This window comes from Equus caballus, chromosome 7 (assembly GCF_041296265.1).
Source record: "Equus caballus isolate H_3958 breed thoroughbred chromosome 7, TB-T2T, whole genome shotgun sequence".
In the NCBI taxonomy this organism is placed as follows: Eukaryota; Metazoa; Chordata; class Mammalia; order Perissodactyla; family Equidae; genus Equus; species Equus caballus.
Window position 1 is genome coordinate 46,509,663 of NC_091690.1, and position 25,927 is coordinate 46,535,589.

At 60.5% G+C, this 25,927-nt stretch overlaps 1 protein-coding gene and 1 long non-coding RNA gene across 3 annotated transcripts; one reads left to right on the plus strand and one right to left on the minus strand.

Annotated features, from left to right (window-relative positions):
* Positions 1-22: 22 nt before the first annotated feature.
* TECR (trans-2,3-enoyl-CoA reductase) lies at positions 23-25,892 on the minus strand. 2 transcript variants are annotated; one of them, XM_005611839.4, is made up of 14 exons: positions 25,744-25,885; positions 18,194-18,283; positions 2,849-2,899; positions 2,168-2,219; positions 1,828-1,872; positions 1,639-1,742; positions 1,450-1,565; positions 1,267-1,372; positions 1,101-1,173; positions 969-1,012; positions 840-897; positions 668-756; positions 357-402; positions 23-274 (listed from the first exon to the last, which is right to left on the minus strand). In XM_005611839.4, the coding sequence occupies exons 2-14, from the start codon at positions 18,245-18,247 to the stop codon at positions 147-149; spliced, it is 966 nt and encodes a 321-aa protein (XP_005611896.1). In that variant the 5' UTR covers positions 18,248-18,283; positions 25,744-25,885; the 3' UTR covers positions 23-146. The 2 variants fall into 2 exon arrangements, with proteins under 2 accessions (XP_005611896.1, XP_001498421.1); XM_001498371.7 differs by lacking the exon at positions 18,194-18,283 and having other exon boundaries at positions 25,744-25,892.
* Positions 4,843-23,532, plus strand: LOC138925133 (uncharacterized). The gene is made up of 2 exons (XR_011440923.1): positions 4,843-5,191; positions 20,818-23,532. It is a non-coding gene; the product is annotated as an uncharacterized lncRNA (long non-coding RNA).
* Positions 25,893-25,927: the final 35 nt, after the last annotated feature.

The window sequence follows — 25,927 nt, forward strand, 5'->3', positions numbered from 1 at the left end:
AAAGGAGCACACAGAGCCAGAGTCCAGTGCCGCAGGGCGGGCAGCATTTATTCCAGCACTGGAGGGCGGTGGCCCCCTGTCCTCCCCAGAGGACACGGCAGTTGGGGCAAGCCCGGTGTGGCCAGGCCAGCAGGCAGGCGAGCAGCTCAGAGCAGGAAGGGGATGATGGGCATGCGCAGGGGCGGGTAGTCGCGGAACTCCTTCAGGTAGCTGCGGTGCTTGCCCTTGGCCCAGATGGTCATCTGGGTGAAGCCCACCAGGGAGAAGAGGGCCACTGTGGAGCAGAGCAGGGGTGTGAGCGATGGCTGCGCGCAGCCGAGACAGGCAGGGCCCGCTGAGGGAGGGGAGCCGCTCACCTGGGAGACACTGAGTCATGATGGCAAAGCCGATCCAGGACCCCACCTGTGGGCAGAGCAGCAGGTGAGGGCGGGCAGGCGGGCAGCTCCCCCAACCCTCACTTTACACGTGAGGGGTGGGGACCGAAAGCCAAGGCCTCGAATAAAGGCGATGAAGCTGCCGCTGACAGCCACGTGCCCAGCCTGACACACCTCCCAGCCCCACAGAGGCCACAGGCTCTGCGTCTTCCGAGTTCCATGTTCAAACCACAAAAGCAGCTGCCCCTCCACAGGGGACCCCAGGCCCAGGAGGGGAGCAGGCAGACTCTCACCTCATAAGTGTAGTTGGGGCAGGACACCAGCAGGAAGAGCCACGTGAAGGGGTTCTTGGTGGGGTATGGGATCTTCCTGGTCTTGGACCCTGGTGGGCAGGACGGGGAGGGTGAGTGAGAGCCCCCAGCACAGCCTGCCCAGCCCGACCCACCCCCCCCACAGGCCACTCACCAGCTGGCCGCAGGTCGCGCAGGGCCATGTGGATGGAGAAGTTGCCAAGCTGGCAGATCTGTCAGAGGAGCAGGGTCAGTCTGGAGCCCCCAGATACTCCCCGCCCCTCATCCGCCCCAGCCTCCTTACCACAAAGATGGCGAGCGCCAGTTTAACCTGCTGAGCCCCGTAGGCTGGAGGGGAAGCAGAGGGGTAATGGTGAGGGGAGAGCCTGTGGGTGGGGAGGGGTGGCTCCTGGGGAGCAGGGTGGAGGCCACTTACTGGGGGGCGTGTAGAGAGGGTGGTTGATGTAATAGGCCATCCACGCAGCGAAGCCCCAGTAGTAAGTGCAGTTCTGAAAGGGAACGGGACAGGTGGGGGTGGAGGGCGGGGCCTGGGGCCAGCGGGTGGCCCTTTGGAGCGTGGGGTGGGCGGCCAGGGCGCTCACCTTGAAGATGTTGCGCAAGGGCATGGTGCCGTGGGAGAAGCGGTGCACGAAGAGTGTCTCCAGCAGGCGCTTGACGTAGTGAAATGAGTGGCAGATGCAGGCCAGGCTGGGGGGGGCAGCCGGTTCAGCTGGGCTGCCCAGCAGACCCCCTCCTCCCTCCGCCCCCCAACTGACCCCACTCACTGCACCACCGTGTGCCGGCTTGACGTGAAGTCATATCTGTGGCCATAGATGAAGGGCACCCGGAAGTAGAAGAGCAGATAGATGAAGAGGGGCCCCGCGTACTCTGTCAGGAAGACCTGTGGGCGTGGGGACAGGGGTCACCCAGTGTGGCTGATGGCAGATGAGGCCGTGGGCGAGTTCAGGACTCACCGTCACCCAGCTGATCTGGGCCCCCAGGTCCCGGAAGTAGAGTGTGGCCGTGGTGCCCACAGGCAGCTTCTGCAGGACATCCTCATCCTTCAGGGACTTGCCCTCTGTGGAGGCACAGGCCAGGGCTCAGGGGCTACCCAGGCCTTCGCCCACAGCCACCCAGGACGGCCGAGGGACAGCTGTACTCACTGGGGTCCAGGCGGAGGGACTGGCGGGCAGGGTACCACTGCGGATCTGCGGGGAAAGCGGGGTGTCACAGCGCACCCCCTGGCAGGGCCCAGGGACCACACAGCTCCACCCACCCCTGGACAAGGCCTCTGAGGCCCGTGTGGCTCCAGGACACAGCCAGGAAGAGGAGGGCAGAGGCGGGTGCTGTCCTGCCGAAGGCCAGCAAGGGCGTTCCTGCCAATGGCCACACAGGGGCGCCTGCCCCAGGGAAGTGGGCCACTCTGGGGGCATCTCTGCAGGCCCTGGGAGAGGCCCTGCCCAGAGGGGTCGCAGGGGGCAGTGGGCTGGGCCCTGGACTCACGGCTCTTGGTGAAGAGGTTCTTGATCTCAGCAATGGTGGCCTGGGGCTCCACCTGGGGGAAGCACAGGCCGCAGAGACGTCAGCCCTGGGGGGAGCCCAGACCCCTGATCCAGGATCCCTCCTGGGGGGATGGACCAGGGGCCTGGGCAGCTGCCACAGGAGGGAGTTTGGAGTCCAGGCCCCCCACCCGCATAGCAGAGAAGAGCAAGGGCCCTGCCAGAATGGGACGACCTGGGGCCTGAGGGCCCAGTTGTACCAGGCAGCCAGGACGCCCCGGCCTGGCTGGGAGGCGGTTTGAGCACGGGAAGCCGGCCTGCGTCTCTGCCTCCCCTCTCCACCCACAGCCTGGGATGGAACAAGCCCTTCCCGTGGCCAGGCGTCGGCAGGGCAGGTCTCAGAGCCAGCCTCCTTCCCAGACACAAGGCTCTGCGGGGTCCACGGAGGCTGCCTCGTCTCCACTGGCACAGGGGGGCCAGCTCCCAGCCACACCCAGGGCCAGGGGTAGCCGCCTGGCTGGGGCAGGCCCGGGGCCTGTGCCCCTCATGCACCCGAGGGGCAGGGGTGGGGCATCATGATACCAGTTGGAGGGGCACTGCCCTCTCCCTCGGGGCAGGAGCCCCCGGAAGGAGTGGGTCCCGGCCCAGCACCCCTAGCCCCATGCAGCCAGCACCACGACGCTACCTTGTCCAGGAAACACAGCTTCTCCCGCGTCTTCGCATCCAGAATCTCCACCTCAAAGAAGAGAACGGCCTTTTTAGGCTTCTTGGCCACTTTGGGGGGTGCGGGCCGGGGGAGGCCATTGAGGCCAGGGCCAAGGCCCTGGCTGGCCTCCCGGGTCACCACGCTCATGCTCAGGTCCATGGCACCCCGCTCTGCCCGTCGCAGCCAGCACCCCAGCTGCCGGCCGTCAGCCCCCACCAAGGACCGCCCCACGCGAGCGGCTCTGGGCCGGCGGGCGCGATCAAATTCTGCCGCGGTGCTGGAAAGGAGCCCGCGCCTGCCCTGGCACTGCAGCCTCTGTGCAGATGTAACTCGAGTGGCCCAGCAGCCATGGCCCAGCTAAATATAAAACTGCCCCAGACCAAGCCCCCCAGGAGCCAGGCCACAGACCACTGCGGGGGCATGGGCAGCCCCCCGGGGGCTGGGTCACCCTGAAACTGAAGTTTTCCAGTGGCATGGCCCCCAGCAGCCCCGGGCACAGGGAGATGCCCAGAGGCGGGCGTGAGGGCTCCCCAGCCCCCTCCCGGTGGGGGGCAGGGCCAGTTGCTGGCAGGAGGGCGAGAGGCCAGCGGGCAGCACAGGCCCGGCACCACAGTCCGGCCAGCAGAGCTCACAGGGCCTGGAGAAAGCCCAGCTATTCGGAGAATCCACAAGCCGGATCATCCGTTTCCCCTCCTGAGCTGTAAGAGCCACTCGGGATCCCCTTGCTTGTGCATCTGTGTTCCCAGGGAGGGGACAGACTCCGGAGTTCCCGGTGCAGAGCCACTAAGTGTGCAACGGCCCGGGAAACCGGCAAGTGCCCAGCAGGCACCCCAGCCTCAGCCCGTGAGGCCTCGGCTCCTTCCTCCCCCTCCACTCATTTCCTGTCAGCCCAACACAGCACGCTCGCCTGGGCCCTGAGGCCCCCAAACCCCAAGCACACGGGCCAGGCCAGCGAGGCCCTGAGAGAAGAACCTGGCCACCCTCTCTCCCTGAGCCCCCAGGCAGTGTCCGGACAGTAGGGGTGCAGAGGGGCTGCACTGGGAGGGAAGGAGCAGCAGGGGGATGTGAGCCTCCTCCAAGCAGGTGAGAGGAGGTGCGGCCCACAGCCCGAGGCCTCAGAGCTCCTGAGGCCTGAAAGCTCATGCGGGGCTGGGCAGCAGGGGCCGTGGGGCCACAGCAGGCAGGGCCAGGTCTGACCCCAAGCTGGCCTCTGGGCAGCAGATACTGAAGACCCTTCCCACGCCCAGAGCCCCTGGGGCCCTCAGTCAGAGACAGCTTGGGAAAGAGGAACAGGACACGAAACCCAGGGCCGGACCCCGGCCCACCCACCCAGCACCCAGGCAGATAGGTCTCCCACAGCCAGAGCCCCCAGAGGACAGTGGGAGAGGCAGGGATATGGTGGGAGCACAGGGGACTAAGTCACCTCTCTGGTCCTCAGCCAGGGGGCAGGGAGGGAGGAAGGTGTGCACCCTGCCAGGCGGCCAGGATCATGTGAGATGACCGGAGTGAGGCCCTGGTGTGGTGCCAGACACATGGAAGTGCCCCAAAACCTCAGGCGTGAGCACAGGCATGGGCAGGCCCATGGTGCTGCGACAGAAGTGAGGGCAGAGGCCTGGGTTCAGACCCCAACTCTCCCGCTGGCCAGCAGGTGGCTGCAGCGAGCAGGCCCGTCAGCACATCTCTGCTGGCCCACCCCACACCGTGAACGGGGGCACAGGAGCGGGCCCACTGTCAGCTGGGGGGCAGGTGACTGAACCCTAGGAGCCACAGGGATGACAAGGCCAGGCAGAGAAGCCAGAAAGAGGGAGCTGGCCCTATGGCCCAGAGCATCTGGCCCCACCAGGGGCCTCGTGGGAGAGGGCGGGGCTCCAAGGCATGTGCCCCAAAGGGCTAGGAGAGCAGGTCCAGGCAGCCCAGGGCCTGCCTATGGCTGCAGGAATATTAATAGCTCCTGGGTCCCCGCGAGCAGGACCACATGCCTTCGGAGCCCGCGTGGCCTGCAGGAAGCCAGCCTGCGCCTCCCGGGAGAGGAGCCTCCGAGTTCCTGCTGAACCACACAACCGCCTAAAATACCGCCACCCCTCTCGCGTGGCAGGGCCAGCTGCTGGGAGGCTGAAACCCGAGCCTCCGCACACACCAGCCCGGCCGCCTGGAGGGAAGGAAGGAGGGAGCAGCCGGGCGGGCCGGGCCGACGCTGCGGGCAGAGGCCAGGGCAGCAGGAGAGGGGCCGTGCTCCCAGGGCTGCTGCCCGCAGCCAAGCCCGCCTGGCCGGAGAGGAGAGGAGCTGATCGGAGGGAGAGGAGCGGCCGGCGCCCTCACCAGGTAAGCCCGCCCGCCCACGGGGCAGCACCCAGGGCCAACCTGCCAGGGTGGGGGTGCCCCAGCTCAGCCACCACAGCAGGATCAGTCCTCATTTCCCATTTCCTGCCCCCAAATCCCGGGACCCGGCAGCCATCTTCGCCCCAGAGATGTCTGAAAGGCCCTATGGGGGTACCCAGGATCTCTCCATACAATTTTTGCAATTCCTTGTCCTCTGCATTTCAAAATAAAAAGTTAAATAAGAGATATGCTAAGTGGGGGAAAAATTACACTAGGTGAAAGAAGTCAGACACAAAGGGTCACGTGTTTATGTGAAATATCCATAACAGGCCAAGACAGAAGGCAGACTGTGGCTGCCAGGGCTGGGGGAGGGGAGTGTTGCTAAGAAGGACCTGGGCTCCTTTTGGGGTGATGGAATGTTCTGGAACTAGACAGAAGTGGTGCTTGCATGACACTGTGAATGTACCCAATGCCGCTGAGCTGTTCACTTTTAAAGGGTTAATTTTATGTTATGTGAATTTCACCTTGATGAATTATGTTTTAAAAGGGGACCTGATAAACAGGTGCCAATTACCCATTAAGAGATGGTCCCAGGGCGGGATCCGCAGGCTCCTCAGTCCCTGGGGCTCCCCTCCACTGCACCCCTCCCTACCCCACGTCACCCCCACGCCCTGCTAGGTGCCCCAGCACACCTCCTGCACACACACAACCTCATAGGGCCCAGGACAGAGGTCAGAGGGTGCAGCGGCTGCTGAGCAAAGCCAAGGCAGGAGCCCTGAGCACAGAAGGGGAGGCAGCAGGCCCTGGGGGCCCAGTCCCCAGGGGAGGCAGCCGAGGGGGCGGGAGGAGTGGAGGGCCCTCCTGCGCGCGCCCACGAGGGAAGGGGCTAGAGGGGCAGTATGTTCAATGGGTGGATGGAGAGGCCTGAGGTCCACAGGCAGGGGGTGTGGCCCCGGGCCTCCGGCGCAATGGACACAGAGGACTGGGACCAGGCAGGAGCCCTGGCCTGGGACACAGGAGGGTGGCTCTGCACAGACAGTTCCACTGGCCTGGGAGGAATTCTCACCCAGAAGCCCGGACTCCCAGGCCCAGCCAACAGCAAGTCGTGGCAGCATGGGGGCAGGGCGGGAAGGGAGCTGCCCTGCAGGAGGGTGTCAGGCTGCAGCCTTCCCCAGCCCGAAGGGAGCACCAGGCCCACGTCTTCCCTGTCTTCGTGGAAATGCAGATGTGGCAGATGGAGGGAGCACAGCAGGAACGGGGCGCCCGTTTTCCAAACACCTGTTCCAAGTGAGTGCCAGTGCCCAGAGCCCCAGGGAGGCGATAGCCCCATCTGGCAGACGAGAAGGCCAGAGCGCCAGAAAAGCAGAGCACTTATGCAGCCACAGGAGAGGCTCAGGGCCTTTGCACATGCTGTTCTCCCTGCCTGGAAGGCTCTCCCCCAGACCCCACGGGGCTCCCCCTCACCTCCTCAGACCTTCAAAGGACCTCTCAGCAAGGCCCTTCCTGACCGTGACTTACAACAGCGACCCCAACGTTTCCCAACTGCCTCTCACTGGACCTCAGCTCCCGACAGCGGGACCATCCTGTCCTTGGCCATTTCCCAGCACCCGAGAGAGCCGGGCCAGGAGCCGTGCTCAGTGACCACCTGCGTGAGGCACCCAGCTTCCCGGCGTCTGCAGGGCAGCCCCCAGCCCCTCCCGCCCCCAGTCTGGGCCACAGCCCCTCCCTGGCTCCTCCTTCCCCACACTCCCCACAGGAGCTGCCAGCGGCTGTCCCTCTCCAGGCCGGGGCCTCACTCTGGGGAAGCCTCTGTGAGGCCCAGAACGCACGCCCAGCTCTGTGAGCCCAGGGGGCCCAGAACTCTGGCCACCAGACCCTCCTCCCAGACTAGGGCACTGCTCACTGAGGAAAGGGTCAGCGAGCGACCCAGCTCCGGTTCTGGGGGAGCTCGCGGTCCTTCTTCACCAGCAATCCCAACACAGAAGGGGCTCCAGGTGGCCTGGGCCCTTAAATGTGGTGCCATAGGGGCACCAACTCCCTTGCAAGGAGGGCTCCAGGGCCTCCTCAGCTTGCTCACATTCCCCAGGCCCTGAGGTCAAAAAGACTCACCTATTTCCTGACTGTGTGGCCCTGGAGAAGTTACCCAACCTCTCTGAGCCTCCCTTTCCTCATCTACTAAGTGGGCTGCCCCCACCTGACATCTCACAGGGTTACTGTAAGACTTCAGAGATGAGAATAACCACCACCCAAAAAAGCACATAAACACGCTCCACCTGGAAAAAATCTTATAAAGAAGAAATATTATGAGACCAATACTAGTGAAACAGCACTGGCAGACGCGTGGGTGCCAGGCCCTTCTTCCCAAGTCCTGGTCCTGACCACGAAGGGGCCCAAGGTCAGGAGGTGGTGGTGGTGGCCCTCCCCCTGCGGACAGTGAGTCAAGCCTAACAATAGCAGGACACGTGCGAGCTGGTGGGGGCGCAGCGGGCTGCCCCGCTCGCCACTGCCCCCTCGTGGCAGCGGGCTGCGCCCCCGCCGGCTTCAAGAGTTCAGGCTGCCATCAAGCAGCCCACGCGGTACAGGATGGGGTCAGCAGCGGCCCCAGGGAGCGAGCACTGGCTCCGCGCTGCCCCTCACCAGGAGGAGGCCTCTCCATGCACGCTTCCTCCCTCCATCCACCCGCCTCCCTCCCACCCCAGCCTCCCTCCCACCCCAGCCCGGCCTGCAGGGAACAGAGCAAGCCCCTGCCCTCAAGGGTCTGCACTCCAGCCTGTGCACCAGGGGAGGGAGCAGGGACGGGGGACAACAGGGGCCTGTTCTGTCACCAAGAGTTGTGGAGAAAACGGGGGGGGTGGAAGGTCACTGGGGAGAGAATGGCCATTGTAGACAGAGTGGCCAGGGAAGGCCTCCCTGAGGAACGGGCACCTGAGCAAAGGCCGTGGGAAGTGAGAGAACAAGCCACAGCCACATCTGGGGCAAAAGCGTTCCAGGCAGAGGGAACAGCAGTGCAAAGGCCTGAGGCTGGACTGTGCCTGGTGTGTTTGAGGAGCAGGACGGAGACAAGTGTGGCCGGAACAGAGAGAGCGAGGGGGAGAGTGGGAGGACACGAAGATGGGGAGGTGATGGGGGCAGGTCATGCAGGGTCTTGTGGGCATGAGGAGAACTCTGGCTTTTCCTCAGAGTGGGGTGGGAGGCACAAAGGTTTCCTGAGCAGAGGACGGATGGGACCTGACTCAGGTGCTCACGGGCGCCCTCTGGGAATTGGGAGACTAGAGCGGAGTGACGATGGGGGCCAGAGCAGGGAGGCAGCCATGGAGGGGTGAAGAGGGGGAATTCCGGGCAGGCTGTGAAGTGGAGGCAACAGGATCTGCTGATGGTTTGGGTGTGAGGGGAGAAGAGCGGGGAGGCAGGGGTTCTGACCTGAGCCCCAGGAGGGAGGAGGGCGGTGGGACAGGCAGGCACGGAGCCCAGGCACCGGCCCTTCTGGAGCCTCAGTTTTCCCCATCTTTACAAACATGACCAGCAGGTGCTCCCTGATCCCTCCTGTCTGTGACGGAGAATCTGGCCTCTTGGGGGGCCACATCCCGGGGCCCCTCGGGACAAGGGGCAGGCACCGGCCTGAGGTCGGCCTGGAGGGCAGGTCCCTTCATCACCTCTGCTTCTGCGCCTGGAACTTGCACGAGTCCTAGGACAGGACCTGCCCAGGGGGGATGGATGGGAACAGCTGGCCTGGAGCTCTCCTTCCATCCCCATGGCCGTCAGCTCCATTTCAGAGGAGGAAGCCCAGGTCAAGGGTAAGGGGCGCACCCAGTTCAAGGGTGAGGGGCACACCCAGGTCGCACCACAGTAACCACCTGAGCCCGGACACCCATGCGCCTGTGCCCCTGGGAGGCCCCCACACTGGCCTCGGGGGCGCCCCCTGACAGCACAGCTCTGGGGGGCCCCATGAGGCTCGCGCCAGGCAACCCCTGCTGCAGCAGGCTCTCGGCGCCCCGGGGGTCTGCCCGAAAGAGAGGGCCCTTCAACCGGCACCGCATGCGGGGCGGGGGGGCCTGCGGGAATACGCCTGGGGCTGTGGCCTCCAGGGCCCGCCGTGGGCGCCCCCACCCCGTGGCAAAGGCCCAGAGGGCCCGGCAGAGGAGGGCGCCCAGAGGATGGAGACCGGCCCACCCTGCACAGATGCCGTGGCCTGAGCGCCCCCAACCCCGCCCCCCACCCCCCGCTCAGCACTTTCGGCCCCCTGCCTTCCACTTTCCAGAAGCCTCAGAGTCACAGTCACACTGCTCCTGCCAGGGCGGTGAGAAGACCTCGGGCTCGGTGGCAGGCGGCCAGCACAGGCCGCACCTGCTCGCCCAGAAATGCCTCCTTCCCCAGTGGCCTCGGCTCCTGACCCCATTTCTCCGAGGTGCCCAGGGTGGTTGCGCCAGCCTCCCCAAAGTGCCAAGGCGGGGACGAACGTCACCCAGGCTGGGAAGGGCTGTAACCCGCTGGCCACCCTCCCAGGCCCCCGCTGGCCAAATGAGAAGCGGTCTAAACACCAATGTCCCCAGGTATTGGGACCCGGAGCCAGAAGCTGGCAGAGGCCCGTGCAGCAGGCAGCTTCCAGCCTTGGAGGAAATTCTTCGGGCGCTCGGGGGGCCCAGGGTTGGTTGCTGCAACCACAGAAGGCCCAAGAGGAACGGTTTGCTGGACCAACATGGCACGGACTCTGGGTCTCGGGCCTGGGTCTTTGACCAGGAGCCCCTGGCGCCTGCAGCCCACGTACCTCCCTGGGCTACTGCAGGGGCGCCATCCCGCCCAGGGCAGCTGCGGGCTGTCCCTGTGGAGGGGCCACCACAGGTCACATCTGTCAGGCAGGGCCCCATACCCCGAGGACTGCGCCACGCCATCTACTGCAGGCTCACCGCCCCACCCCCTGTTGGGGGCCCTGGGAGCCGGGCTCAGAAGCAGGGGCACCGCCCCGCCTGCTCGGCCCGGGCCCTGCTTGGCACCTCAGGGCCCTGAGCTAACAGAGAACTGGCCGCCAGCCACCCCGCTGACCCCTGGCTGGCACACTGGCCTCGGGAGGTGCAGATGCTGTGACCGTGCCCCCCCAACCCCTGACCTGGGGCTGCCGGCAGGGGGCCGAGGGTGGGCGGCTCCTTCCCGCGGAGGCCTCCCTTGGCCCAGGACCCAGCTGGACAAAGGCTGGCACCTCCTGACGCCTTGCCGAGGGCCCAGGCGGGGTCAGCAGCTGTTGCAACGCTGCCTGCAGGTTTTGCTGCCGCAGGCTACAACCACGCATGGCCTGGAGAAGCAGGGCCACGGAGGCTCCCCAACCCTGAGGGCCCGCCTCCCCTGCCTGCACCCTGGGTCTCCATCCAGCGGGCGGGAAGTTGCAGGAGGACCCAACGGCTGTCCCGTGGGCCCCGCCCGCCCAGAGACCCCGCTGCAGAGCCCCGGCGCCAGCTGGAGGTCAGCGCCCCCTCAACAGGCTCCTGTCCTTCGGAAGCCGAAAGCCCTGACCACGACTGACCCCCAGACCCTCCACCTCCCAGGGGCCTCGGCCACCCCTGGGCCACCCCTCCCCAGGCTGGGGGTGAGCCCCATCCCACACTGCCGGGTACCCGCTCTACAGGCAAGGAGGCCGAGGCTGGGGAGGACAAGGCGCCAGCCAGGGACACGGTGGGGCCCCAGAGCTGAGTGCCCCCCCAGGGCTGCCTCGACACTCGCCCTCAATTCCCAGGCCCAGGCCCCTCAGGATGGCCTGGAGCTGCCCCCTGCAGCCCCGGCCAGGTGGAGGCTGGAGACCACATCGGGTCCCACGCCTCTGGGCAGGAAGGCCGTGTGGGCTCGAGACCAGAAGAGCCACAGGAGGAGCTCCTCCAGGCCCAGCAGCCGCCGGACAACGGCGCCCAGGGCTCCACCTGCAGACAGCCCGGGCTGGACCCCCGCGGCCGGCCTTAGACACACAGCAGGACAAAGGCCTCCCGCCTGCTCAGCGCGCAGACACGCGGCGCGGCCAGGCCACGACTCATCTGCCTACTGTGAATTGCCCTCTGCAGACAGGGAAGCTGAGGCGCCCTCTCAGGCCCACGCGGACTGCCGTGCGGGGCCCCCCAGGGCTGTGGATTCAGCCTGGGAGGGACAGACAGAATCCGGGCCCACGGGACGTGTTAGCGGGGGAAGAGAGGCAGTAAAATCCATGGTTACACAGAAGATAAAGCAAAGCAGGAAAAGGGGACAGCGAGTGGCAGGTGAAGGGGGACTGGCAGCTCACGTAAAGGGGTCAAGAAAGGCCCCCTGGGACTGGCCCAATGGCACAGCAGTTAAGTGCACACATTCTGCTTCCGCGGCCCGGGGTTCACCGGTTCGGATCCCCGGTGCGGACATGGCACCGCTTGGCGCGCCATGCTGTGGTAGGCGTCCCATGTATGAAGTGGAGGAAGATGCGCACAGATGTTAGCTCAGGGCCAGTCTTCCTCAGCAAAAAGAGGAGGATTGGCAGGAGATGTTAGCTCAGGGCTCATCTTCCTCAAAAAAAAAAAAAAGCCCCCTGAGGGGAGGGTGAACTAGCCCTGAAGGCGGTGAAGGAAAGAGCAGTTCAGAGATCTGAGAGAGCATCCTGGCAAAGGAATGGACTGTGCAAAGGTCCTGGGGTACAGCACACGTGGTGTGCTCAAGCAACAGAGCAGAGACCTGCATGGCCAGAGAGAGCTAGCAAGGCAGGAGTGGAAGGAGATGAGGGCAGGGAATGGACAGGTCATGCACGGTCTCGAGGGCGGGTAAGGACTCTGGCTTCGACTCCAAGTGAGGTAGGAGCCATGGAGGGTTCTGGACAGAGCAGGAACGTGACCAGACTTAGGTTCTTAAGGGATGCCTCTGGACTGTAGGGGGTAAGTGTGGAAGCAGGGAGTCCAATAAGAAGCTATGGGAATAATTCCATCAAGATGAAAGACAGTGTAGCCCAAGGAGTCAGCGAACAGTAGCCCACAGGCGCATTCTGGTCCATGGCCTGTTTCTGTACAAGCTAAGAGGGATTTTCTTTTTTCTTTTCTTGAGGAAGATCAGCCCTGAGCTAACATCTGCCAATCCTCCTCTTTTTGTTGAGGAAGACTGGCCCTGAGCTAACATCCGTGCCCATCTTCCTCTACTTTCTATGTGGGACACCTACCACAGCATGGCTTGACAAGTGGTGCCATGTCCGCACCCGGGATCCGAACGGACAAACCCCGGGCCGATGAAGTGGAACGTGTGCACTTAACCACTGCGCCACTGGGCTGGCCCCAAGGATTTTACATTTTTAAATGGTCCAAAAAAAATCAAAAGAAGCCTCCTTCACCACACGTGGAAGTGATGTAAAATCCACATTTCAGCATCCATATGCAGAGCTGAGCTGGGACTCGCAGCTTGCTGGCTGACGACCACGTGGGCACATCTTGCACAACCCGGGCTGGGAAGGTGTCGCAGAGGCCGTGTGGTGCCAACCCCTAGGATGCTTATCACGCAGCCCTTCCCCGACAGAGTCCGTGTGGGGCTGACGAGGGGGGCTCACTCCCAGATGCCCTCTGAAGGCAGAGAGTGCTGGACACGGGGCATGAGAGGAAAGCCAAGGCAGAGAGCCCGGGCCCGAGGGAGGAGAGGCCTGGACCTGCCACTGACCCGGAGGGACGAGGCGAGGGGGCACACAGGGCACGGCTTTGACAGGTGAAGTGTGAAATGCCCCTTACACATCCCCACGGAGAGACCCAGCTCACAGAGAAGCCACTCCTCCCAGCCCCGCATGCCCCGCCCCGAAGCAGAGGGAAACGTCCTGAAGCAGGCAGACTCAGTGCCCTTCCTGGATCCCCGCCCCCACACTTTAAGTTGATATCTAATATTTTTTACCAAGGCTTGAACAGTTGCAAAAGATGTCACTTCTGGCCCACTGTAGTATTGTAAACCTCATATAAACATTCACGGGGCTCTATGAAATCCAGCGAGTGAGTCTAAACACTTCAGTAATTTGATACCTACCAACATCCTTTAAAAAAAAAGCCAGGCCAGCCCCGTGGCCCAGTGGTTGAGTTCGCGCGCTCGGGAGCCCGGGTTTTGCCCGTTCGGATCCTGGGCGCGGACACGGCACGGCTCGTCAGGCCACACTGAGGTGGCGTCCCACATGCCACAACTAGAATGACCCACAACCCAAAGACACCACTATGTACTGGGGGGATTTGGGAAGACAAAGCAGAAAAAAGAAGAAGATTGGCAACAGTTGTTAGCTCAGGTGCCAATCTTTAAAAAAAAAAAGCTATAAACAAGTTCCTTAACATCTGCTCCCTTTTTGCCTGGAAGTTGAATTCTGCTCCTGTTCTCCCCGCCACCCCCACAGGATCTTATCCTAATACATGCTCGTGATCGAAGGTTATTACTGGGCATCCTATCCTCCTAATTAAATTGGAATTTAATTTTTTAAAAACATTTCCATGGGGCTGGCCCCATGGCCGAGTGGTTGAGTTCACGCGCTCTGCTGCAGCGGCCCAGGGTTTCACTGGTTCAGATCCTGGGCGCAGACATGGCACCGCTCGCCAAGCCATGCTGAGGCAGCGTCCCACATGCCACAACTAGAAGGACCCACAACTAAAATACACAACTATGGGGCTGGTCCCGTGGCTGAGTGGTTAAGTTCGCACACTCCACTGCAGGCGGCCCAGTGTTTCGTTGGTTCAAATCCTGGGCGCGGACCGCGGACACGGCACTGCTCATCAAACCACGCTGAGGCAGCGTCCCACATACCACAACTAGAAGGACCCACAACGAAGAATATACAACTAGGTACCGGGGGGCTTTGGGGAGAAAAAGGAAAAAATAAAATCTTTAAAAAAAAATAAAATAAATTAAAAAAAATAAAATACACAACTATGTACCAGGGAGCTTTAGGGAGAAAAAGGAAAAATAAATTCTTTAAAAACATTTCCATGAAAAGTAAATAAGTAAAATAAGTAAAACACCAAAACATAAAACACATTTCCACGACCTGAGGCTCTAAGTATAAAGAGAACAGCAGTCCTGCAGGACGAGTTACCATCACGCCGTCAGCAGAACGCACGTCACAGACACAGCCCGAGAGTGTCGGCAGCATAAAGGGACCCAGCGTGGCTACTGAGCATTCGCCGCAGGAAGAGGTCGCGCCACGGCCTCTCCCGGCGGGACTGACACGCCCTTCTCCCCAGTTACCTCCTGTCTCCAAGGGGACTGCCTCTCACTGCCAGAACGAGACAAGGCTTTAATTCTGACACTCGTCCTTCCCTTTCTTAATGTAAACACTGAGGAGTTGCATTCACATGAATCAGCAGATGAGAAGCAACGGCTTTGTTGAAGCAGACAGTCCCGGCTCTGCGAGATCCCCCGGAGTCACACACGCCGAAAGCGTCGCACTGAATCAGCATCAGCGACGTCTGTGAGGATGTCCCAGCCGACGAGCCGTGAGGCCCCTCCACTGTTTCTCCGATGGCGAAGCCTTGTGGCCCGGTGCCGGGCAGGCGTCGCTCACTCTCTCAGCCCCACGCAGGTCCTCAAGGGCCCAGGGGCATGGTGGGCGCCACCCGGTCACAGGGAGATCCAGGCCCCAACCCCCAGTCCAGCCTCAGCCCCAAGGGCTGCCCGTGTCCCAAGGACCTACATGGACCAGAGGAGCTCCGACCAAGCCAGGGAACCTTCTAGTAGGTCAGGGTGAGCCAGTGGGCTCTGCCCGTGGGTGGCCATGGCTGCCTCCCACATGCCGAGCCCACTCCCTGCACCCGGGGGCCAGCAGGCCCAGGCCAGGAACCCACGCGGCCCTGGAAGCAGAGCAAGAGTGTGTCTGCTCACGGAGACTGCCGAGGGCTCAGCCGTCCAGGCACTCCAGAGCCTCCAGCACCTGCTCTGCTGATGGCGAGTCCTCATTTGTGCACTCAGCAAACGCTTACTGAGCCCCTGGATGTGCCGGCCCGTGCTAGGTGCCGGGCTCAGGGACGAACAGAAAGACCCATGTGTGCCAGCAGCGTGCTGAGCAGTGTCCCAGGTGCTGATACAGCGGTGAGCATGGCCGAGAGACGCCGTGACTCCACACCAAACCTGCCCAAGCTCAGGGGACACAAGGTCAAGAGGCAGTGAAGCCATGAAAAAAAGAAAGCAGGGCAGCGAGCCCAGGGGCCACAGGAGATGGTCAAGGCAGACCTTTCTAAGGAAGTGCGACTTAAGCCAAAGTGAGGGCCTGCAGGAGGCTCCCTGAGGGAAGTGCAAAGGCCCTGAGGCAGCACAGAGCCTGGCAGGGCTCAGGAACGTGGAGGCTGGAGCAGAGTGGACTCAGAGCAAGGAGCTGAGGAGGCGGCTGGAGCAGAAGCCAAGACAAGCACTTTGGGAAGTTGCTGAATGCCACAACCTGGTCGGTTTTGAGAAGGATCCTCTCACTGCTGGGGCAAGCTTGGAAGCAGAGACAGCAGGGAGTCTCGGAGACAAGCCAGGCCATAGACCGCAGAGGCTGGGCTCAGGCACACAGGCGGCAACTGGTGAAAAAGACACCCTCACCCCTGGGTCCTGAGGCACCACTGACTCGAGGCTGCCGATTCAGGAGAAGCTGCACATGTCAACATAAGATACATCTATCCATCGCAAGGTGCACCCCACTCAAGGAACGTAACAACACCGAGGGGAGAATGTGCACGTCGTGGGAGGAGAGGAGAAGAGAAGGAACAAGTGGAAGAGGATTGGAGCTGAGGGGTGCAGGCTTCTGGAATGTTCAACAGGCTTGCCACAAAGGGAAAGGGAAAGGTGAACTCAGAGGCAGTGCCAGGCTCTGGCTGTGGAGGGCCCGGACGACGCCCTCAGCTGTCCTCCCACGGGCAGTGCTCCCTGCGGGCGGCTCTGCAGCTGAGGCCCCCGCGTCTGCTGGCTCCGCTTTGCCCCTCGGGTCAGGGAGTGAAGCGAAGCGAGAGAGAGAAGCCAGGGTCTGATGTGGATGTCCTGGCTGTGCCCTCTCCCTGCCCAGCATGCGTGCCCAGGCCCAGTGGGGCACCTGCCTGGGGCCCTCCACTGAGGCCAAAGAGCTGGCAGGGACCCTCGGGGGCCCAGCAGGAAGGATTCCAGGGGCCAGCTGATCATGGCCTAGCACCTCCCATGGGGTCACCTCTCATCCTCACATGAAAACTCAGAGTTCAGGTAACTTTGGGTCAAAGGGAAAGAAAAAAAGAATAGCCAAACTCCAAAGTACCAAAGGTGAGCCATGACCTGCCGGCTTCACAGCAGAAGAGGCGGGGACGGCTGGGCGGCCGGCTGCGAGCAGGCGCGCCCCCGCTCCTTCCTCTCCACTTCCCCTGTCCCTCCTCAGGCTAGGAGGCCTGTCCAGGGATCCATGATGCGGCTCACAACCTGCGCCCCCCGTGCCTCCTCTGTTTGTGGGTCCCGGACAGACAGGCACACAGTCACTCTCCCACAGCATCCGTTGAGCCCCGCCAGGGCCCACGGTGACAGGGGACAGCCAGGAGTTCATACACACAAACATATCAATGGCAGGTGGGAAGCGCTGTGCACCATGGAGAACCAACACAGGAAAGGTGACGGTGACGACTGGGGCCTGGGGGTCAGAGGGAGCCTCGCGGAGGAGGTGGCAGGCGAGCTGAGACCTGAATGGCGGGATGCCCAGCTGGGAGGAGCAGAGTGGCCTCTCCCAAAACCCTCCCAGCACTGGTATTTAGCACAGGGGCTCCGGTCCAACCCCAGCCCTGTCCCTGGTGGGTCCCCCACCCCAGCCAGTGGACTGCGTTGGACTGTGCTCTCTGGAGCAAGTCGTAGTCAACAGTGTGCTGTTTCAGACCACACACACCTCCCCGAGAATTCTGACAGGCCTTTCGCTGCCCCAAGGCCCCCTCCTGAGTTAGCTTCTTGAGGTGACCCGGGAACAGCTTCTCCTCACAAGAAGACTGGAGGCTCAGCAGTGACCCCTCAAGGTCAGCGGCTTCCTGATGCTCCATGAGCCCCAGGGCCAGTGTTAAACCCCCGCCCGGTGAACTTGGCAGACTCACCCCCACCCTGAGGACAGGCGCTGTTCCCACAGGCCCCACCACACAACTGGCATGGCCCCCGCCCGTGCTCCTCAATCCCTTTAAAAGGGAAAAAAAGAATTTGGAGGACCCAGGAGTCGGCACAAACCCTGCCGTCTCCACGGCTGGCCGAGTGGCCCGCAGCTCGGCTTACATAAGACCCTGGTTCGAGCAGGAACAGGGATGGGGCTGTGCCAGCCTGCCAGTCCCCGCGAGCTACTGAGAGCCCTTTATCCCTCGGAGGGCTGGGAAAGGCTCGTGGCCCATCTCTAAGGGACCACAGGACCGGGGGCGGGTGAGCCTGAAACACCATCCACAGCTCGCTTGTCCATAATAAAGAACAATTACCCCTCGTGTTTACGTAACACACGCACACCGCGAGGGTCCCCCAAGGACTTGAAAATAAACCACCCTGGGGAAGCTACACTTTTAGGTAAAATCAACAGAAAAGGGCGTTGCATCACCTCCAGATAAAGTCCCCAGGTGTCCGGGTGGTTACAAAGCCCTGCCCGGCTGGCCTCAGCTCTGATGGGGGACAACCAGCCGACCCTCCAGGGTCAGCGCCTGCTGCTCACTCCCCACCCTGCAAACCCCCTCCTTCAGGCCTCAGCCAGAGGTGAGACCCGGAGGGCAGAGGCTGCAGTCAGCTCATCCCAGCACTCATGGCATAGACACATCTAGAGAAAAACACACGCTGAAACCAACGAACCACTGCATAAGTGACAAACTGGGAAACTGAGAGCAGAGCCCAGGACAGCAAAACCCGCCGGCCACCTATCCAGTGATGGGCGGCGGGCAACTCCCGGCTCAGCACAGCCCAAGTTCGAGGAAGAGTGAGACCATGGGGAAGACGCCAGCAGTCTGGCCAAGGGGCCCTAAGAAGTGGCTTCCCTCGGTCAGGACCGATAAGGATGGGGTCCCTCAACCCAACACTGAGACACTGGACTCATCCAGGGCCCCCACTCACCCTTGCGCTTCCTGTGAGCCTGACCCCAGGGGGAAGATGCGTCCATTCATCCATTCACTCCACAAGGGGGCAGTGGCGATGCTGGGGAAGCTGCAGGAAAGGACACAGAGTGCCTGCCCTCACAGAGCTCACCAGCTGACCAGGCAGCCAGACCATCAGGTCCCCAAATGAAAAGGCAGTCACCGCCTGAGTCAGGCCGGGCGCTGGGGGATGGGGCGGGGCGTGCTCCAGATGGGACGGTGAGGAAGGCCTCTCTGTGTGACACTGAGGCTGAGCTCTCAAGAACCAGGGGCCAGGCAGGGGGAAATCAGAGGCAAGAGCACTCCTGGATGAGGGAACAGCATGTGGGCAGGGCAGGGTCGTGGCTGTGGGTGTTGGAGGAGATAAAGACAGAGCATCGTGATGAGGAAAGCAGGGAACAAAGGACACAAGAAGCCTCTGAGGGAGGGTTTGAGCCACGCAGCGCTCAGATCCTCCCACGTGTGTGGAAGAAGTGCTCTGGCTGCTGCCGGCTGTGGAACAGGGCCAGGAGGGGAGGAACAGAAATGGACACACTCTGAGCCGGAGGCCCTCTATGAGCACCTGCTTCCTGGCATGATTCTTCATCACAGGAAGTTAAAATCGGGTTCCGAGTGTGCTTTCACTTCGCCACCGATGCCACAGAGAAGGCGAGAGCCGATCATCCCACAGTGTGACTTCAACGTGTGTGACCTTGTGTCAGAACTGATCGCTGGCGTCTGGGCTTCTCCCTGCATCTTCTGAGACTCCATCTCCAGGAGCCTGACGGGCCTTCCTCGTTGGCAAGCTGTGAGGCCTTCAAAAGGGGCCACAAGCAGACAGCATCCCAGACAGCTTCACTGATGCAGAGCCGTCCTTACCTGCCTAATGACTGGTCCTGTCACCCAACGCTTCTTCGTACCTTGACTGCGGGCCAGGAAGTGCGCTGGGCGCGTCACACTCCCCAGTGGCACTGTGAGACAGGCGTCTTCATCCCGGCTTTGTGGGTGAGAAACACCGAAGCTCAAGCAGGTTAAGCATCCGGCCCAAGGCAGACCTGGCGGCCTCCAAAGGCCACGTCCTTGACGACCACATGCTTCATTCTTTCCTCAGTTTCCACAATCCCCTGGGCCCACCCACAGTGAAGCCCACTTGGGGTCTAGCAGAATCTGGGTTCTGCCACCCACTCGCTGTGTGACCACGGGCACGTCGCTTCACTTTTCTGTGCCCTAGTTTCCCCATCTGTCAAACAGGGATGAGAAGAACACCTACTGCACAGGTTAATCGTAAGAATTAAATGAGCTAACAGACAAAAAAGCACTTAGTAAGCACGACATTACCAGTGGCTTTACTATTATCACGATGCTCTGCTGTCCCCAGGCATTAAAACATTCTCAGCTGCCACTGTCAGTGTCAGCAAGAGGGTGTTAGGACCGAGCCTGAGCCTCACCAGCCAGCCCAAGGCCTCTGGCCCTCCTCACCCAGCGGCGCCTCACAGGGCAACGGCAGGGGTTCCCGACCAAACGCACCCTTCCCAGAGGCGCAAGTCCCTTCGAAGCGCGGGGCCCACTCAGGGCTAGCAACCCTCCACCCTCCTTTCTCCCCAGGAACCGGTTATTCAAGAGGCTCTGCCGGGCTTGGGGCACCCCTCCGCCGCAGCCCTGCGCCAGCGCGGCTCCAACAGCTCCCCACCCCGCGCCCACCTGGCCCCGCCTCCGTCCTGCCTCCCTCGCCTCAGCCCCGCCCCCTCCACCTCAGCCCGACCTCCTCCATTTCGGCCCCGCCCCCTCCACCTCAGGGGGCCTCCTCCACTTCGGCCCCGCCCCCTGTGCCTTGGCCCCGCCCCCTCCACCTCAGCCCGGCCTCCTCCACTTCTGCCCCGCCCCCTCTGCCTTGGCCCCGCCCCCTCCACCTCAGCCAGGCCTCCTCCACTTCGGCCCCGCCCCCTCTGCCTTGGCCCCGCCCCCTCCACCTCAACCCAGCCTCCTCCGCTTCGGCCCCGCCCCCTCCACCTCAGCCAGGCCTCCTCCACTTCGGCCCCGCCCCCTCTGCCTTGGCCCCGCCCCCTCCACCTCAAACCAGCCTCCTCCACTTCGGCCCCGCCCCCTCTGCCTTGGCCCCACCCCCTCCACCTCGGCCCCGCCTCCTCACCTCGGCCTCAGCCCCGCCCCCTCACCTGGGCACCAGGACAAGCAGCTCAGCAGAAGGGGTTAAATGCTAGCTGCTGTGCGGTGCCTGGCTCGGAGCTGAGTGCATTCCAGTCTCTGCTCATCTAACGCTCAGCAGAGCCATGCCTTGACGCGATAACTCTGTGAGGTAGGGACCAATATCCCTACCAGTCAGGGGCGGGGCCTGACCGGAGCAGTTGCCCCTTTCCAGAGTGTCAACACCTTGGCATGGCCGATTTCAAGCTCAACCTTATGTCCCCGAACGCAGAGTTGGGAAGGTCTGTGCAATCAGCGCCCACACAAGCCAGCCCTGGCACACCCCTGACCCCCATTTTATGGACGAGAAGCCAGGCTTGGAGAGGTTACAGAGCCTGCCCAAAGGCTCCACACTTTTACCAGGCAGTTAAGGATTTGAACCCAACTCTGACCCAAAGCCTGTGGGCTTTGCTGTCTCCCCAGGCAAGATTGTCCAACCTAAAGGGACTGGCTGTGTGGCCCTGGGAAAGGCCCTCCTCTCGGGGTGTCAGGCCCCTCATGTGCAGAGTGCAAAAGTCAAACCAGAAGAGTTCTACAGCTCATCGAGCCCCGGAGTTCTGAGAATCTGCGGGCCACAGCAAAAGAGAGGCTGAAGTATGGAGCTACACCAGGACCCGCAGTGGGAGGCAGAGGGAGGGGCTCACCAGGAGAACCTGCCAGTTTGAATCAGAGCACAAAGCCTGCAGGAAGTTGGCAGGCCTGAGGACCCCCCGCAGGCTCTTGGCCTGAGGTGCCAGCACAAGCAAAGTCTTCGTAAAGCTCACCAAGCTGTCAAGGCTCCCCAGTCCCAGTCGAGCTCTCACAACTCTGCACGGCGGTCCAGCCAACGTAGGGCAGAGGGAGACCCTCTGCTGGCAGTCCACACGTCCCACGGAGCGTCTCCCACCCTCCCTCCAAGGATGCCATGTTCTTGGAACAGCGCAGCGGCCAGCAGCTCGGCCACCAGCTGCCTCAGGGCAGCATCAGTAGGGAATCAGCAGCAGGGACAGAAACGGGAGACGGGCAAGCCGGGGACCAAGGCTCTGTGACGCTAAGCAACTTAATTTACTTCTCTGAGCCTCAGTTTCCCTATCTGTAAAGTAGAAGTAATACTCTGCCCACCTGTTCAGGTGCTCACGAGGCTCAATAACCACTAGGCACCACCAGCATCATTGTGCTCACATCGTGTGGCTCTGGCTGCCGTCTCCATCACAAGGTGACCTTGGGCCAGTGCCTTCACCTTTCTGAGCCTCGGGTTCTTATCCACAAAATGGAGGGACAAACACTACCCACCTTTCAGGGCTTTTAGAAGGACACAATAAATGTGAACTGTCCCTACTTTGATTATTACCCAGCAACAAAGGGAGAGCCCAAGATAGCCAGCGCTGATGGCCTAGTGGTTAAAGTTCGGCGCTCTCACTGCTTCGGCAGCCTGGGTTTCATGTTCCGGCTGCGGAACACCACCACCCGTCAGTTGCCATGATGTGGTGGTGGCTCACATAGAAGAACTGGAAGGCCTACAACTAGATAGACAACCATGCACTGGGGCTTTAGGGAGGGAAAAAAAAAAAGAGGAAAACTAGCAATAGATGTTAGCTCAAGGCAAATCTTTCCCTGCAAAAAAACAAAAGCCAGTTGGTTTCCTGGAACTTCTTTCCTCCTAGACTTAAAGAGAAAAAAAAGAGAGAGCCCAGGAAGAGGTCACAACCGAGGTCCCATCCTGTCTGCAAATGCAAAATCAATCCCAAAAGCATCTTCGGAAGGCCTGTTCCCCGCAGGGGCAGAGGGCAGGGGAGTGAAGAGCTCACGCAGTCTCCACCTTAGAACACCGCCCCTTCCCACGAACAGGCCCCTGCTTAACACGCAAAAGTGAGAGACCCACACATTACAACAGGGCTGGTGGCCAGGAAGACCCTCAGTATCGTTCACCTTCTAGTTCAAAAGGTCACACGAATTCAGAAGACAAAAGTACAGGAAATAGGAGACACCTAGGACCCCGCCTCCCAGGTTTAACAGATATTTACATTTTACTCTTCATTAGATTCCTTTTTTTAATATTGGCCTTTGCTGTCACAATTAAATGGGTTTCGCTCCAAGGAGCAGCCACAGACAGGCTCAGAGAGGCTGAGTAACCTGCCCAGAGTCACCCAATGAGTGAGTGGCAGAGCCAGGACTCAGCCCAGGCCTGGCCAAAGCCCACACACCCGTGACACGAAGACACATGAGTCTACTTTCTCCTTAATTTTCACCTTCCAACCCAGTTTCCTGGCTCTAAACAAGTGCCTCTTGATCTGAATTCTCCTTCCAGAACTGTTACATATGTATTACTGTGGGGGAAACTGAAGCAAACCTTGTTTGTGGCAAGGTTCTGTGTTGGTCTAGGACTGTTCCCAAGACAGGCAACGATAGAGTGGCCCTGTAGGGGGAATGGAAGATCCTACATGAAGGTAGTGGGGACTCCAAGAAGATGAGGCCTCCTCGCCTCTGAGTACCTGGCTGCAGGAAATGCACAGGGACCTGGGCTCAAGGAGGCCGAGAGGGACCGACCTTCCCAGGAATTAACAGGCTCATTTACAAGATGTAGTTGCTGCTTTTCCAGTTGCTAAAGGATCATTACTTTGACCTCACATCTGCAAAGGCAAAAAGAGCAAGAGAAAAAAAAATCCTGTAGGCCAGGATAAGCAGGATAAGCCATCCTCTGACGATCCAAGGCCTGTTCCATCATTCCAAGAAGCCGGCTTCAGGCACAGCCCAAGGTGGCTGATTCATCTCAATTAGGCTACTCAAAGGACAACTTTTCCTCTGAGATCACAGAAAGGAGATTGGCAGTGACAGCAAACTGCTATCAAAACAACAAACCTCCCTCCCGCTGGAATCCTACCCACCGTAACATCAGCCCTCATTACTTCGCTGTAATGTGTGTGACACTGAGCGAGCCCTGCACCTTTCTGAACATCATTTCTATCACTTGTAAATTGCAATTCCTAATCTCCGAGGCTCTGCCAGAGCCACAAAGGTCTACTGAGGGAGGCTAATCTCTCAGGGGACTGGGGGTCACTTGGGGGTGGAAAGACAGACTTAGTCCCAATAGAAATGTATTCTTTGATGTGGATAATTGAAACCTTTTCTCAAACTGTTTGTTAAATGTGAGTGAAAGCATGTCTGGCATTTTTATTGATCTGCAACAAACATTTGGAGTCAAATGAATGTGCGTGCCATGCAAGCTGGGCTGGGAGAGCACTGCTCCTCTCAGACAGGAGCTCTGCAGCTAGCACCTCCGTGGGCACTTGGCCAACGTTAGCAGAGAATGAAAGCGGAGAACAGAGTAAATTACAGTTTACTTGTTTTCTCCAAGGTCACCGTGAACACGGAGTCTGAAGCTCTCCTTCCTCCTGGGAGGGAAAGCTTTGAGTGCGGCAGAGCACGTCCTCCAGTTCAGGCCAAGGGCCCCAGGCTGTGCCCGGCTTCAGGAACAAAAGTGCACACCCCAGGGATCCTCAGAGGCCTAATTTATCTGCCCGCTAACTAGCAAAAGTAAACTAACTCCATTTTGCAAAATGCCATGTGGACCCTCCATCCCGCATCTTTCAAACTGAATGCGGCTTTTTCTCCAGGGTCACACAAGGGGTTTAAGAGGGAAAACTCTGTGAGAAGAGCTTCGTTCTATAATCATAAAGTTGAATAGGGCATGAGAGATCACTGACTCCTACCTCCTCATTCTTGGGACCACGTCAAAAATGACCAAGGACTTCTGAGTTAAAGGCTTCAAAAGATTCGGGGCAAACTGCCAAAAATAATAATAATAAAGCGGGCAGAAGTAGGGGTATTCAACTTGTGAATAAAAAGAATTGTCTCCGTTCACTCATATGAGGTACGTGATGTAGCCAGGTTCACAGAGACAGAAAGTAGAATGGTGGCTGCAGAGGGGGAATGGGGAGTTAGTGTTTAATGGAGACAGAGTTTCATTCTGGCAGGATCAAAAAAAAGAGTTCTGGAGACAGATGGTGGTGCTGTTGCCCAACAATGAGAATGTACTTACTGCCCCGAACCGTACACTCAAGAATGGTTAAAGGGGGCCGGCCCAGTGGCGCAGCGGTTAAGCTCACACGTTCCGCTTCTGGGTGGCCCGGGGTTCACCGGTTCGGATCCCGGGTGCGGACACGGTACCGCTTGGCAAGCCATGCTGTGGTAGGTGTCCCACATATAAAGTAGAGGAAGATGGGCACGATGTTAGCTCAGGGCCAGTCTTCCTCAGCAAAAAGAGGAGGATTGGCAGCAGTTAGCTCAGGGCTAATCTTACTCAAAAAAAAAAAGGATGGTTAAGATGGTAAATTTTATGTGTACTTTATCACAGTTTTAAAAATTGGGGAAGGAAAAAGAAGCAAGAAATCTCTGGACCTGCTAATTTTCATTTGGGGACCAGCATGGGGACCACCAGCACACCTGAGGGGCAGGCAACTCGGACTCTGGAGTCCTGAGTTTCTCTGTTCTGCATTTACTAGCTGGGGGCCTTTGGACAAGTCACTTGACATCTCCGAGACAGTTTCTTCAACTACAAAAAGGAGAAGAATAACGATAGTTTCCTCCCTCCTAGAGCCGTGACAGAATCTCCCTAGCGCAGGAGTGAGCAGTCGCTAAATTATTATTACTAACTTTAATAAATTAGTTTATCGTTTAATGTTACTTAAAAGCCAGCAATAATTAAATGATAAGCGCATCAGAAGACTTCGTTCTAAGGGGAAAAAAAGGCCGAAGAGAGGAGTCAGGAGACTTCGGCATGGAGAGTGGCTGTGGACTTGAGCTTCCTCCCCGGCGACACGCAGTGGCTGGCTGAGATGATCTCTTGCATCACCAGAAAGCAAGGTCGGTTCTGCACCTCCCTCACCGCCCAAGCCTCTCAGGGACGTCCCGGGAGAGGGAAGAGGTCCAAAGGTCGCGTCAGAGGGCTGACCGCACAGCCCCTTCCCAAGGCCGAGGGGGCGGCAGGGCGCAAGGTTTGCGCAAGACACCCTCGGATCGGAGGCAGGGGTTCCGCACCCTCGCTCCTCCCCTGCCAAAGTGTACAACCCAGCCCTATGGGGAAGCTGCAAGGAACCTGCAAGCTTCCCAGGTCCTGCGGAGACCCCAAGAAAAGGTACCCCCAAAACACCCTCTGCTGCAAAATTAGAAATACCTCCCTCGCACATGCGCACTGCGACTCACTAGCGGCCCAGGAACCCAACGCGCGCGCACTGCGCCTGCGTCGCCCGGCTCTTCCCTTCGGGGCACAGGACAAGAAAGCTGGGGGGGGGGGGGGTCGCGTGGTTCCGCCAAAAACAAAAATGAATGGCTCTGCGTCGGCCCCTCGGTCTCCGTTTCCTCGACTCCTACCTCGTAGTGCTTCATGGCTCCGTCAAACAGCGGCCACGGCTCCTGCTGCCGACCTGCGCGCAACAAGGTACCAAAGATCCTCCAGCGCTCGCGACGGCCGCGCGAGACTACCCGCGGCTCCACGCCTGCCCCGCCCCTCCCTGCCGCGCTCGCCCACCAGCCAATCAGCAGGCGCGGCGCCTAC

Coding starts and splice junctions, on each gene's coding strand:
- TECR (XM_005611839.4), bottom strand. CDS start 18,247: ATGGATGAATGGACGCATCTTCCCCCTGGGGTCAGGCTCACAGGAAGC. Junction 1,013..1,100: donor CCCTCTCTACACGCCCCCCA/GTAAGTGGCCTC, acceptor CTTCCCCTCCAG/CCTACGGGGCTCAGCAGGTT. Junction 403..667: donor GCCCCAACTACACTTATGAG/GTGAGAGTCTGC, acceptor CTCTGCCCACAG/GTGGGGTCCTGGATCGGCTT.